The sequence below is a fragment of the Alligator mississippiensis genome, chromosome 16, assembly GCF_030867095.1.
Source record: "Alligator mississippiensis isolate rAllMis1 chromosome 16, rAllMis1, whole genome shotgun sequence".
In the NCBI taxonomy this organism is placed as follows: Eukaryota; Metazoa; Chordata; order Crocodylia; family Alligatoridae; genus Alligator; species Alligator mississippiensis.
The window spans coordinates 26800780-26816118 of NC_081839.1; the positions used below are offsets into that span (position 1 = coordinate 26800780).

Genomic DNA, 15339 nt, shown 5'->3' on the forward strand with positions numbered 1-15339 from the left:
TCAGAAAAAATGGGGGTGAGGGGAGGGAGCAGAGCCGAGCTGCTGGTGGGCGTGGGCTGATGAATTGCCTCTCCCTGTCTCCCTAGGTGCGTGGTGGATAACAGAGTCACCCGCGTGGCCTGGCTGAATCGCAGCAGCATCCTGTATGCTGGCAATGACAAGTGGTGCCTGGATTCCCGGGTGGAGCTGGTGACCAACACCAAGACTCAGTACAGCATCCGGATAAACAACGTGGATGTCTTCGACGAGGGCCCCTACACGTGCTCTGTGCAGACGGACAACCACCCCAAGACGTCACGGGTGCATCTCATTGTGCAAGGTAAGGCCCAGCCTAGACCGTCCTTCTAGGCTTTCCAATGGCTCATTGGGCCCTAGTGCCATTCCTCCCTACTGCCATCTCCTATGTGTCCTCCTCTCATCTTCCCTTACAACTCCTCCTCTCAGTGGCCTTCAGGTCCTTTGTTCTCAACCCCCTTGTTCCTGTCTGCACTTAGCTCCGTCTCAATCTCCATTTTCCCCATTAGCAGCATTGTCCCTCCTACATCTACGGACCGCTTGTTGTTTACTGGTCTCCCCCTGCTCCTGCCTATCTGGGTAATACCTGCTACGAGTGTTGCACCGAGAGTTGTTAACACCCCCAATATGGAGCAGGATCTCCAGGGGCAGGCAGGACAAGCAGAGCTGGACAAAGTCCAGGCCTCCACGGGGGCATGCGTCCGGCTTGCTCTTGCCAGTCATCAGGCAGCTCCTGATTCTGACACCAACACTGTTAACATGGGGATGCTGCCCCTCTGGAGGGGAATCAAGAAGCAAATGATGTGTTGGGGAAAGCGCAGAAGCAAGCACGCCCATAGGATACGTGTAGACTGTGTCCCCTGATGTGTGCTGGGGGCACCTGCAGGAAGGCTGGTAGTTATGGCAGCAACTCATGTCTGCTTGTGTGTTGAAACTGGATGCATGCAAGGTCTTGAGCAGGTTGAAAAGTTAGTTGGGTTGGCAAAGAGTGCGCAGTAGCAGGTGCCTGGACGCTCTTTAGGCAATATGTACTCACTAGCACGTGCCCATCTACCCCTCAGGTTGTGTGGCCTAACTAGTGTGTGCCTCTGCGCTCTGTGGTAACACATCTTCATTAGTATTTGCATACTTTCAGATGAGATGGCATGTGGGGTGTGTGCCGGAGGTGGCTGTGGGGGTGTGCGCTGGGCAGAGGGGGTATGCATAGGGAGATGTCTCTGAGACATTGCAGGGTTAGCTGAAAGGGCCTAGGTGAGGATTAATGGAAAATTTCTAATCCCTTGCTAGCAAGCTTTTTTCTCCAAGTTGGCCAAGAGCCCTCTTAGCATGACACACCAGGCTGAGTATTGGAATCTCATCTCGGGCTAATTTTCGAATGCTGATGGGTATATTGATTTGGAAACAAGCTGGGTTAAAAAGGCATTGGTCTTGTACACAGAGTCGGGGTGAGCTAATCCGCTGTCGATATGCCAGGGCTGAGCATTATTGACAGCCTAATGAATAGAAGGGAGGGGAAAAAAAAACCTGGGCCCTTTCTCTCCCACCCCTTCTTCCTCTTATAGCAATCAAGCAGACTAAAGAGAGCTGGACTTTCTCCATCTCCATTAACTGTGAAACGGAAAGCGGATGCATTGCCATCCCAGCTCCTTGCTGTTTATCTTGCAATCTGCTATTACCTTCCTGAGTTTCTTAAGATGAAGTCGATCGCCTGAAAGTTCTGGAGTTGCTATCGGGCACCAAAGTGATGCAGCACCATTATATTGGCTCCCTTCTCACTCAGCTGCCAAGTTTCCTGACCTAAATTCCCTGTAGCATCAGGGCCCAGGTCCCTCCTTCCTCTCCCTCTCTTGCTATACCATTAAAGAACTGCGTACATACTCTGCAGCCTTGTGACAACACTCTAGCCAATCCCAGAATGCTTTGCAAGTGCTGGGCACAGCCCCATAAGATGCTGACCATCCTCAGTTCTCAGTGAAGTTGGTTGGAGACAAGGGTTTCTAGTACCTTGCAGAGCGGGCCCTTGCATTTTCCACCTTACCATCAAAATACAACCACTTTTAGGGTGGAAAGGGGCAGCAGTTTAAGGGTCTTGTTACATGGTAATTTTGGGCGGTTCCTGGAGTGCTTAACCCCTGGATTGTCTGCACCTTAGCCCCTGAAACTAGTTTTAGGAACTCATTAGGCAGATCCAAGTGACACCAGTCCAGAGCATGGTTATCTCTTGTCCACCAGCTCTTGTTACACTAGGGTGCAGCCATCCTAGGCTACAGGTTAGTGTAAATATACCCCACCTAGCACCCTCCCTTGCTGGCCCAGATTGGGCCCCCTGCCCACCCACCCCAGCACCCCAGATCCCTGTTCATGCCCACCCCTCCCCTCCCACTTTCTTGTGGCTGCTGCAGTGTCTGTCCTGGGGAAGCAGGCAGGGAAGGGTTAACCTGCCTGCCCAGCTGCCCCACCATCACCACTGCAGCTGCTGCGCTGGAATGGGAGGGAGTGGATTCTTACCTGTCAGTCCTCCAGATCTCTGCTGGCCTGAACGTGGGATGGCTCCAAGCTCCAGCTAACGCTAGCACCCATCACTAGCACCCATCGACATTTGTGCAGGTCACAGCGCAGCATGTCCCAAGGCCCTTGCTTGTAGTGATGCTGCATAGTTGTTTAGAGCAGGAAGTGAAGAATACTGCATCCTCCTAAAGGGAGGCAAACCATACTGATCTGGACTGGGATGTGGCCAGGATGCCAGGAGAAACGTACCTGCTTTGGGAAAGTCTGTTCTCTGAACCTATAAACCAGTGTAAGCTCCTTCTCTAAACAAAATAAAGACAAAGAGTGCCCCTGAAAGGCCAGCTTCTCTCCCCTGCAAAGCTGTGTCTCTGTGGTCCAAATGTCGGCCCCGATGAAAGCACCATAGTTCACCTGTGTGACCCAGGCAGCTTACTCCCAAGCCAAGGGTTTGCATGAAAGTGAAATGGGTACATTTGTACAGGCAGAGAATTGTTTCACCACTAATAGCAAACAGGCCCCAGCATGAAAACCGTCCTGGTGAGCAGGTGGCTGCATGGCCGGGGGAAGAGGTAGTGCTGCTCCAGCTGCAGAACGCGTGTCTCGTGTCTTTCTCTGCAGTTTTCCTGGCAGGGTCCGACAGGAAGGCAGGCGTGGGGCTGGGGCTCCATTGTGCCCCAGGCTCCCTTCCCGTCACTCTGTTTTGTCACTGTAGTTTCTGGTGGGTGCTTCTGGAAATGAAGCAAATCATCCTAAGGAACAGTTGCTTAAGCTGCTTCCAGCGCGGCTCATTATGGGCTCAGGAGGGCGATTCCAGCGAATGCTTATAACATCCGAGCCGCTTTCTCCATCTGTAACCTTCCTCCATTTCAACCTGCGTGACTCCCTGTAGCATCAAGCCCTGAAAACCTCCCCTTCTGCCAGCAGTGGCCGACTCTGTCCCTTCCAGCCCTTGTTCTGTTCTTCTTCAGACTCTGCTGCTCTCTGTGTGATGTGTTTCCAAACCAAGGGAGCCTCATCTCTGGGAGCGAACAAGGTGCCATTGCTGACGGGAACCACGTGGAAATGACTCCTGTTTTAAACAGCGCCAGTTAAGGTAGCAGCCTGCAGTAAATAACGGGGCCAGGAGGCCCTGAGAGAAGGTCAAAGGCAGGAAGAAACAAAAGAGCAGAATTCAGAACAGATTGCATGCTCCTCTTCCTCCCCCTGGAAAGAAACGGCCTTTGGGCAAAATTCTGGAGGTAAAAGAACCAGCTCCGCTCGAGAAGCAATTAAACTCTGCCCTGGGGCAGGCTACGTTCTCCAAAGGGACCAGCCTTCAAGGGGACTGATCCCACCATCTTTCCACACAGATGCTAGCTTCCTTCCTCCTCCTCCTGCTCCTCCTCTTCCTCCTGTATGGAGCCTTTGTGACAGACACATGTGGTCAAGGGGCCAGAGATTCAGAGCCGAAAACAAGAAGCTGCCATTATGCTCCCTGGCCTTGTGTTCTCTAGGGTTGATATGTCTTGTCGCCGTATGACTGAGTTACCCAAGCTGGATAACCCAACGCAGAGCATCTTGCTTGCTGGGAGACCTCTGGGGTATTGCAATGGGAAGGGATATGAGGCAGGGCTTTTGCCTGTATTTGCTGACAGCTGGCACAGGGAAGAAAAGCTTTGAAAGGATTCAGGTGGAAGGACAGACAGTGGGGAGAAAGGGGAAGATGGAAGCTGCCCTGAGATGGAAGCTAGGGGATGTTCCCCAGTGTGTTCAGAACTGGAGCCTGCTACAAATAGTCAAGGAAGACAAAAGTTTGGGGGATGACAGTCACATACTGTTTGACTTGCCAGTAGACTCCTAGAATCACAACACCACAAGGGACCACAGGGCTCCTCAGCCCATCCATCCCCAGCACTGAGTCAGGAGCAAGTGCAGTGAGACCAGCCCTGACAGCTGTTTGTCCAACCTGTTCTTGAAAACCTCCGGTGGAGGAGGAGACCCCACCAGTTCCTGATGCAGCCAGCTCCCTTACCATTAAGGAGAGCGCTCCAAATCATCTAACCTAAACCATTTTTGTTGCAATGAAGACGTTGGGGGTTTTTTTCCTTCTCCTCTCCCCAGTGGCCGGGGAGAGGAGTGGGTCACTGTTTTGTACTCTAGAGGACTGTTATAGTATCATCCCTTCATCATCGTTTTTGGTAAAGAAACCCAGTTCCCTTGACCATCCATTACAGGTCAGTTTTTGAAACTCTTATCCTTGAAATCTCCACGTGGGAACACAGAAGGGACACTGCTTCTTATCCAGGAGCAGCAGCTGTGCAAGCCTTCCTTTGCCCATCACCTTTACCTAGAGGGAGTGGCTCTGAATAGGAAACGATAGTTCAATCTCCCTAGCCTTTGAGTCCTGGACCTCTGCTGGGAAAGCCAGCTAGGTTCTCATTAACACCCAGGGACACCAAAGCCCTGTCACCCAGACTAGTCTATGTCTTATGGCCCCATTCCCAAAAGTGGCTTTGGCTGTAGTGCCTCTGTTTTGGTGCGCTCAGCATGGCACACCCTGCCCCTGATTTTTGGCGGGTGAGCATGTGCCATTCTGACTGGCTCAGCTGAAGTTGCAGGTGTTGCTCATTGGGTTGCCAACTGTTTGAACCTATTCCAGGAAATTTTCAGAACATCAACATGCCCGCGACACACAACGCGAACGTGCCCACATGCTTGCGTCTACCGGTTATGGATTACGGTGCATAGACTTCACGTCAGAAAGGCAAATGCACATTACTATTACATTTAAAAGATGCACGGGACTACTGTATAAATCAGGTTCAACATGTAATATTTATTTTAACAAATGCCCTATCATTTATCTCCCTGGTGACTCTCAGCAGTCACCTGGAGATTTATATCTAATTTTTGGAGACTCCAGGGCAATCCTAGAGGGCTGGTAACCCTAGTTGCTCAGCAGTTTTGATGCTCTGGCCCATTGTGTCTCATACTAGGCATCCAAAATGTAAAATAAAATAAGTGACCATGTGAAGAAAGGGTGGCCATCATTGTCACTGGGCAGGGCTGGAGGCTGCAAGACCAGTGCTGAAGATTTTGAGTCTGATTTCAGGGGTGCCCAGCACCGGCGGCTCTCAGCAGCTTCAGCAGGAGTGTGGGAATTGAGTTTAGCCCTGCTCCATTCCCGTTCCCCTGGCTCATCGGGTCTGTCACCTCTACCAGTGGAGCGCCACTGTGACGAAACCGCAGGATCGGTGTTGAATTTTCACGGCCAGTCCTGAAACGAGCCATTCAAGGAGAGGCTGCTTCATCCCCAGCTGACTTGCTGTGTTTGGGACAGGTCTCTGCAGATTGCCCTTGTCCCATACTGGTTTCTGTTAGGGCGAGTTCTGCCATGTAGAGATAGGCCATATCAAACAACTGAAGTAGCGGCAAAGCAAGAGGCTTCATCTCCTGGTCTCCAGTCAATGCTTTAGAGAGTCTGAGTCAGACTCTGGGTAGAGAGGGATTTCCGGGTGAGGAAGATGAATACCAAGCTGCCGCACATGCCTTGAAAGTAATTCCCCACCGAAATGTAGGGATTGCCTCATTTGCAAAAGCACGAGCTCCCATCTACAAAGAAAAGGCAACCCTGCGTGGCAGTCTGAGCTCTGAAGAAGACTTCACACAGAGCCCATTAGCCTCTGGAACACAACAGCTTTCCTTCCTTTCATCTTCAGGTTCCCCGCTCTGGCCTAATTAACAAGTGCTTGTGTGTCCTGCCTGCTCCTTTGCTTGCTGCGTCCCTTGAAATGCAGCAGCTTGGCCTGAGGAGCTCAAACCCACCTCGGGCCCTTCTTGCAGCCCAGCTGCAGCCACATCGTTACCCCAGTCCTCGGAGGATGCTTGAAAAGTCCTAGAAGCACAACTGTTCTCTGCGTTCTCAACTTTAAAAGAGCGAGGGGAGGGAGAAGGGCTGCGCCTGGAAAGCTGTATTTGTATTTGTAATAAGCCGGCTCCACTGCATGTTTGCAAAACATTCCCACTGTCTCCTAAGATGCATTAAGGAAAGTTGGCCTTATCTCTGCGCTGGAAATGAACTGGGTGAAGGCAGCATCATGCCAGCTAGAGTTTAATCTCACTTAGACCCGAGAATTAGGATGATAGAAAACGGTGAAGTTTTAGTGCTTGAAAAGAAACCTGGGGGATATTCGCACGCCCACATCCCTTTATCATTTGTCGTGGCCAGGTTTGATTTCTCCTATTGTCGCCGCAGCAAGTAATCACCCCCTCCCCCTTTGTCTGGTGTAAATGAGTTTTCCCACTCCTTCCCCGGTGCTAATCTGCAAATCCCTGCCATTGTTTGATGGTTAATTACCTGCTTGCTGGAGTTGCCTGGCTGTGCGGCTTAGGTGGAAAGGGGAAGTGTCGAGATCTCACGCAGCTGTGGGAGACCGAGCGGTGCCAAGGAGGAGCGCTTTGCTCAGCACGCGGCCCCGGCACAGTCCCAAGGGCAGAGGCACACAGCCCACGAGTGGCTCCAGCAAGGTGTGCGCCGTGCAGATAATGGAGCCTGCTGGCCCACGGCACCTTCACTTCCCCTTTCATTTCCTCGCTGCATCAGTTTTGTTCCAAGCTCTGAACTCTGCCCAATTAATTTCCTTTTGATGGTGTAAGCCCTTTTGGTTCACCTGGGAATAAGAATAATTGTCCCCTTTCAGGCCTCCTTCCCCTTTCACTTGCCCTGATTTCAATCTGAGGCAGCCCCGGTGGAGCCCGTATTGTGAGAGTAGTTGTGAAAGCAGGGGAAGAGCCAAGCCCTGCCTGTCTAGCTGCTCAGGCTCCAAGGTCTCGGGGCTGCTTATGAAGAGAAATGGAAAAGAACTGAACACGTCGGTTGTTCCTGGCATCCTGCCTAAGCTGGAGCAGAGCCCAAGATCCCCACCTCTTCCCTGACCACCCTGATGTATAATACGGTCCATACATGCCACTTCAAGGACAGGTGTCCTGATGGACCCTTACCTTAGCATTGGTATCTGTGCAGTGGGGGCGAGAATCCTGTAGTCGACACCTCTTGTTGTGGAGAAGACCTCCCTCCCCAGGCTGAGACGGGAGGCAGTCGGGAAGCCCGGCTCCCTGAATCTCACATGCTGCTATGGCGGGGAATGAGCCCTATTGCACTGATGGCACTAATGATTGCAAGACTTTGAAACATCTACTATAAGAAACAGCTGTCAGGAAAGGGGTGGCACTGTGGGCTCCCCAGAAAAGCCTTCACTGTTGCAGTTGCTGCAGGTGAAGTGGTTTTCACATCCCACAACACAACCCCAGCCCTTGGTTGTGTTTTTTAGCTCAGGAGTATAAATTTCATGCATGTGGGAACTAAGGCAAAGCTTCGTGGAGCAGGGATGACCGAGTGCACCCCTTGGGCATCCAGGGACACTCTGCAGTTACCCAAGTGCATGCCCAAGAAGTACTTTATCTGCACCAAGCTTCGAACGGCTCTTTCACATCATATGCTGCAGTCTTGGCCAAGCTCTGGGATGGGGATATGAGAGAGTCACCCCCATCCATCAACTTTCCCTCTGTGTCTTTATACCAGGCTTGTCACTGGAGTATCTAAGCGCCTAGATCCAGGTATTATAAATGTACTTGTCTTTACCTCTTCAGCTAGCTTCACATAGACACCGAGTAGCAACTTCCCTCACATTCTTCCCAAGCTTTGACTTACCTAAATCATTCCTGGCTTGCTGCCTGTAGTTGACTGCAACTCCCATGTTGTTAGTGCCTGCTAGGGCAGCTCCTATTCAGGGAACTCCCTCCTGACATGTAACCATAACCATAAGGAAAGACTTGCCACTCGGAGAACAATGAGCATGCGTAATGAACAACCTGAGAAGATGATCAAAGCCACTGGTTATCATAATTGTGAACAAGGTTAAAGCAGCATCGAGAGGCTTTGGTGGAAAACAGGCTTTGGTCATTCCAGACTCTGAAAACGTGAGGAATAGAAAACACAGCCCAGCGTCAAGGAGCTTGTGTAATAAAGAGACCAGATGGACCTTATGAAGCGACAGCACCCAAGCCCTGGTCTATTCTGCCTTCCTCCCAGTTCACACCAGATAAAGTTCCGGTGCGGAAATGATTCAGAGCCACGCAAAGCAAAACGCATTGCAGTTGGAACTCCTTCGGCAGTGATGGAGCTATACCAGGGATGAATTTGGTCCAGCATACTTGAATCTTTCACATCTGAGGCAGACTGGATCCTTTCCAAAGACAAGAGGGAGAGGATGAATTCAGATCGTATCTTGTACTCATGCAGCACCGAGGTATGGACAGGTGGGAGAGATTGAATCAAATTGATTCAAGGAGAGTGTTTTTGAGATAAGAACTCACAGCTGAGAAGTTAAAACCACGCTTTTCATGAAACAAACTGTAGGCCTCTTTTGCTGGCTCTTTCTTTGTTGCTCTTTTCTTTGCTTTATCTCTGTCTGTCTATCATTTGCGTATCATGGTCAACCCGATGGCATTTGTGCCTGTGTCTGCGTCACACTTTCTTTGCTGCTGTCTTTGCTCCTCTTTGTTTGTTATCTGTCCTCTTTGTTGCTGTCTCCTTTTCTTTGTTGCCCTCTTGCTCTTTCCTCCTGTCTTTCTCTCTTTCCCTCTCCCTCTTGCTGATCTTTCATTGCATCTCTTCCACAAGGTTAGGAGACCTGGCTTCTCCGCCTAGTTTTATCCCCTCCTCTGCGGTAGGAGGAACGCCGGGCTTGCTCCCTTGTATGCTAACTGCCTGACGTAGCTTCATGGTGAACCTGCACGCAGGTAAACAAGATCATCGAAAGCAGCTTTTTGCTTTCTCCCCGAATAAGCAATTCCTACAACAGAGCTGTTTAGTATGCGACAGAACGGGGCCCTGGCTTGGCACTTGGGATTCTTCACACAGCCTTTTCCTATGGTGCTGGGGCATGGGGGTGGAGCAGGACGAATGCAAGCGTGACTTGCATCTCTTTCACTAGTGTCGGACCAGTTTACTCTCAACGTCACTCACCGCAGGGAGAGCGAGAGAGGCCACCCGCGCGCTCGTTAGATGGCTTTAATGGGTTTGTAACGAATGTCAGGGCTTGGGCTGTCCCCAGAAAGGTGAGGAACGCTGCGAGGCCAGGGGTTCAACAACAGGCCTCGTGACCTACCAGGAGGGTACAGATTGGGAGTCGGTCAAAATGGCTGTCTCTCCTGTACTGATGCGGATGTCTAATTAACCTCAGCTAATTCTCCCCGTGAGAAGGGCTGGTAGTTAAAGGCTCATTACCAGGCATGAATCACTCAGATGTCTTTGCCATTCCCTCCTCCCAGGCTTGGGTTCATTTAAGGCAGGATTTCATGAGTCAGTGCTTTTTGGTAGCAACCTCCATCTTGCATTGCAAAATCTAACCCTTTGTTTCTATGTACTGGAAGCAAACGTCTCTAGACCGCGGCTAGAGTGAAAGCCATTCACTTCTGCCTGAGGCCCGGTCTGCTCCATGGAGCTGCAGCCATTCTGACTTGGGCCGCAGAGCTATGGCGGCAAAGCCCCCAGCTGTAGGCATGGCTTAGTGATACCTGGGATAGCTCTTGCCAAACTGACACCAGCTCCCTCCAAAGGCAAAAGCTTGCTGCCGTAAACCACCTGCCAGCAGAGCTGCCTCAACTCAAGGGTTGGGTGTATTTTTTTTCCCCATACATTGGCTGTGGTGCACAATCTTTCCACACCTCTGGCTGACATAGTTATGCCAGCAAACCCATCTGATGTAGGCACAGCTAGAGTCTACAGATATTCTGGACCAAGAGCTCCAGAGAGAGAAGCCCAGGCTGCCCTTTCATTTCAATGCAGGATGATCTCTTCCCTCTATTGATGACAGCTGAGAAGTCATCGCTGTTGAGTGTTTCACAAGTTAAGGGCAGTAATGTTATGATTCCCTCAGACTGCTTGGAAGGGCAGCTCCTCAATGGTTAGAGCCTGGGCTAATGCCACTGCTTCATTTTGCCCCCAAATCTGACCTTTGGGTGGAGCAGGAAAGAAAGAATGGATACAGGGATGAGTCCAAAAGATGTCTTACCTCTCTTTGGGGTGTTAGTGCAGATGAAGACTGTGAGATTAGAGCTAGCTGATTGCGATGATCCTTGCAGGCCCCTGGCATTGATCAGAACCAGCTAGTAAATGAGATTAGTGCTAGCTGATTGTGATCATCCTTGCAGGAACCTGGCATTGATCACAACCAGCTAGTAAATATGACTGAGCCTCACTTTGTGACAAGGCAGCTCATCTAGATTATATAGATGAGGATTTAAATCCTGTTGTTCAAACTCGAGCATAAATAAGAAATTGGCAACACTGACCATTATGGAGAAATATAGGCTGTGAGACTTGTTAATGTAGCTCCTGCCTGATCTGACTAGACCTTTAAAGGGTTACAATGTCTTAGCTACCACTTCTGTTCTCAGTCTTCTTGTTCATCACTTGTGTTGCAATAGAGCCTGTGTCCCAGCCATGGCCTGGCATCCTCTTGTACTAGGCACTGAACAAAGACAGCTGTTCCCTGTCCCAGAGAGTTTGCAATCCATGTGTGTGCCTTTAAAAGCAGCCTAGTGAAAGCCCCGGGCACTTACAGCACTACATGGATGTAATTGCATCAGTGCATATTGAGAAGCGGCACCTTATCTGCCTTACATTCACCTGGACTCCTTTGCAGTCATTGATGTATAATTTGCTCATTACCACTGACTTGGCCCAACAGGATAAAATGCGCCACAGCGCCATCATTTCCATGGCAACAAGTTGTGACCGCGTTGTCTAGGGTGATGAATACGCTGCATTTTTGCTGTGCTGGGAGGGTAGGAAGATTTGAACCTGCGGATATAATTGCCCATGCTCACTAATGTTCATTCAGGAGAAGTTTGGCCTGAGTGTGGCCTGGTTAGCCAGACCCCCTGGAGTTCTGCTCTACATTCCTGCTTTGACTCCCTCTGTAGTATTGGCCAAGTCACTTGACCTCTCTGCAAATCAATTTAACATCTGTGAGATGGAGATAATAATCTTCACCTACTTCACAGGGGGGTGATGAGGATTAATTAGTTAACATCTGCAAAGTGCTTTGAAGATGGTATGTGCTATCCGTGTGCTAGAAGTGTTATTATTAATTAGTAATTGTACAGTGGGGTGGGTGGAGGAAACAGATAATCATTACTTCATATTGTAGTGTCCACCCTGCCTCCAGAAACACTTGCTCCAACACTGCGGGTGTGTCTGCACTGCAGAGGTAGCTAGGCTTTTGCATCCACAGCTGGGCATGGGGCACAGCCTAGCCCAGATGTGAGTGGCTCCACCCCAAGGACGTAGCAGCTGCATTCACCCCCGTGTCTCACATGGGGCACAGCTGCATTCACCCCCGTGTGCCACACTCCATGGTTTTCTGTACTTCAGTAAGTGGAGCTGTTCTGATTCTTTCTCAGCAACTTGTGGGAAAACTTGTCTGTCCCTTGGACAAGCGGAGGGACTTACGGAAAAGCAACAGAGGACTATCAGGGCTTGAGTTATTTAGCCCGTATCCTCCCTGCAAAGTGGGAGGGCTACGAGCTTTTGAAAGCAGGCTGCATGGTCTAGCTGACACACAGCTGTGTTAGCTGCACCAGGCTTAAGGGGCCATCAAACTAGGGAGGGGCTGGTGTGCAAACTCTATAGTGAAGACTCATCTTGCCAGAATATGAAACTGAAGACAGACGTGGGGTTTACAATGCTTACTGCTCCACAGAAGAGAGCTGTAAAGAATAAAGCCTTGGCAGGAGGAGGGGGCAGAGATTTCTGTGACGCGTCCACCCTTTTCCATCTCTCTGCACATTTGCCTGCTGCTGATATCGCCACCCAGAGACAAGGTCATAGCTTGAACTTCTTGTGGTTTCGCCATTTCAGCATGGCCTTATTGTAACTCCCCTTCCTCTTTTCTTGGGAGCTGTGTATACTCCAGGGAGATCCCTCCTTAATCTTCTCTCTTCTAGAAGGCACAAGCCCAGCATTCGTTGAGTCTCTGTGAATTACTAGACTCCTAGTATTCACCAGTTCTCTACCATCAGCTCTGTGGAAAGAGCACCTGGTTTACCTAAAGCATTTCCGCCACAGCTGTTAATTCCTTATTCAGACAGGGTGAAACGTGCAGCACGCTAGGCTGACCATTTAAACTCTCAAAGTATGGCTTAAGTGGGATTTACCTAGTGTGTAGGTCTTGAGTTAACCCTCTTCATGGGGGGGAAAGGGGTGATAAACCTGCATGGGGGAAGAGAGCAGAGGTGTGTGACAGCACCTTTGGTGCCTGCCATTTTAAGGGCTTGGAGTGACAGCAGGGCAACTGGCAGGTGCAAGCCAGCCCTGATGAGGCAGCCACATGGTCCAGTAAGGGCTATATGATGGGAGAGGGTTGTTGAGCAGGAAGGGGGCAGGAAGAGCCATGTGCCCAGAGAGGGGCTTGTGGCTAAAGTTAACCTAGTGTTAGGCACAAGGACAATCAGCCATAGAGTAGGCTGCATGAAGCACCAGAAGGGCTGCAGGGCGATTGCCCAGAGTGTAAGTAGGCAAGCCTGATGGCCCTGTGACAGGTGGTAGCATGCATGAGAAGACTATGAGATGCTCAGCAAAGGGCAGAGTTTGACCCGGCTTCTGGCTGGAGCAACTATAATTTTGGATGCCATCTGCAAGGCATGGTACACGGTAAGGGAAGGTTGGCGTCATGTGTAAACCCCCTTGGCATTGGGTTATTAAAGTGGTCAGCCTCCCAGTTATTACGTCTGGCTTATCCCCAACAAGTCGTGGCAGACGAGACAGGGCAGACTGCCCTAGATAGGGGCTGAGCCGGCATGGTGACTCGCCACGTGATCTTCCCCCTGTCACAGGGTGTGATAAACCAGATAGTACACCTTCCCCACTGCCTGCTTCAGAAAGATTGTGGATGTGTTACTGCAGTATTGTGTTACATTAACAACAGTGCTTGGCCACATTACCACGGTAATGTTGACAGCAGTCTAAGAAAGGCTACTGTGTTACTGCAGTAGTATTATTGTTATCATCATAGTACGGTAAGGTCACTGCAGTAACATTTATATTCAGGCAGCAAGTTGACTAAGATGCAGTATTGCCACAGTAGTATTACTCTACTGTCACATTGATAGGAGCACAGTAAAGTTCTTCCACTATAATATTCCTGTAGTAATGTTATAGTAAAATGAAGGGGAGTTGAAAAACAGTGGTGTAATGTTTTAGGAGTAATGTTATTGTTACTATATTTACTGTAGTGCCGCGTGTCTATTATAGTATGATGTTTCTACAGTAACATTATTATTACTATAGTAACATTAATGGTGACTCAGCCAGTCACAGTAATGTAATATTCCTAGAGTAATGTTACAGCAAAAATAATGGAGTACAGTTGGACACATTAGTGTAATGCCACTAGAGTGCTGTTGTTGCTACTGTAGTAATGATAATGTAGTCGGGTCCCCAGAGTGTAATGTTACTGCAGTAAAGTAAGGTCACTGCAGTGGTTTACAGGCACTACTGGAGTCTTTCATCAGTCTGATTTCCAGCATATGCTAAAACCAGCAGGAGTGGGCTTGCTGTTTTACCAGGGGTAGCTGCAGAGAAGGATTTAAAACCCTACCTCCTTCTCATTCCAGGCTCTTCTGCCTGGTGTTTTATAGCATGTGGCTGTTGTATAGCGATAACGTTTTATAGTTATATTTCATCTTTCATCATGAAGGATCCCAAAACAAGCCACAAATTACTGGCATTCTGCAGTCCTGGGATGGCAGACAGGTGTCCCAAAGCACTCGGTGCTGGCAGGGACATTTCATCCAAGGACACTGGTGCAATGCCAGATCTTCCATGCAAGGTTGACATCTTGCGGATGCCTGAGCAGGCAGACGGTCCCCTGGAAGTTGGGGTTTCCTCCAAAAAAGCCCTTGAGAGTAAACCAAGTGGGGCTGAGAGTATACCGAGTGGGGGTATGTCAGGAGGATGAAATGGATGGCATGGTGGCTTGAGCCTGGGAGTTGTGTGTTTGTGAGCCTGCCACTGAGAGCAGTAAGACATGACACATCTGTTCCATGGGCTTCCTGGGCCTAGGTCTCAGTCCGCCTCCCTTGGGCACACCGAATTGTACCTGCCTTTGTTTTCAGTGAGACTGTCCCTGTGATGTGGCGAGCAGAGGTGGCAGGTTCTGGTCCCGTCCATTAGGGATGTATTTCACCTTCCACTTCCACTTCTCTCTTCTACCTGCTTAAGCTTGGTGGCACCTTCCTGCAGGCTTCAGCTCCTTGTGGGCTCCCTGGTTTTGATGCTCAAGCCTGCTCTTCCATTAAAATCCTCTCCCCATCCTTGCAGCTGTCCAAGCTCCGTCACTCACTTTTCAGCAGGAATGGTAGGTGTTTCACGCTTCAGGACCATCCCTTTTACAGAAGGGCCAAAATCTGCGCCTGGTGTAACACCAGTCAGTTCAGCAGAGTTGCTCTAGCTCTGCACTGGGGCTGCCAAGAACAGCGGTTGAGTCACAGCCCTGGTCTGTGAGCACTGACTGGTTGGTGCCCCCCCCCCCCCCCCCAGCTCCTCTCTAAGGAGTCAGCAGCACCAGAACTTGTTAAGCCATGCATCGCTACACACGGAGAGCGCTCGTCCACCTCGGAGCAACACGGAGCTTCCCCACCTTGCGGCTGCCACCTCCGCCCACCTGTCAGCCACAAGCCAGGCAGCGGTTGACGTGATGCGTACTGATGCATGCAAAATTCATCAGCTCCCTGGTTAGAGGCATGTTTTCTTTCCCAGATGGAAATGGATGG

At 50.2% G+C, this 15339-nt stretch overlaps 1 protein-coding gene across 9 annotated transcripts in view; it reads left to right on the forward strand.

Moving 5' to 3' along the window:
• NTM (neurotrimin) overlaps positions 1 to 15339 on the forward strand; it is a 735295-nt gene that overhangs the window by 616485 nt on the left and 103471 nt on the right. For all 9 annotated transcript variants that reach the window (XM_059719464.1, XM_059719465.1, XM_059719466.1 and 6 more), the window contains one exon: positions 87 to 319. In XM_059719464.1, the coding sequence (XP_059575447.1) occupies positions 87 to 319 (233 nt within the window). The remainder of the gene's footprint in view (positions 1 to 86; positions 320 to 15339) is intronic.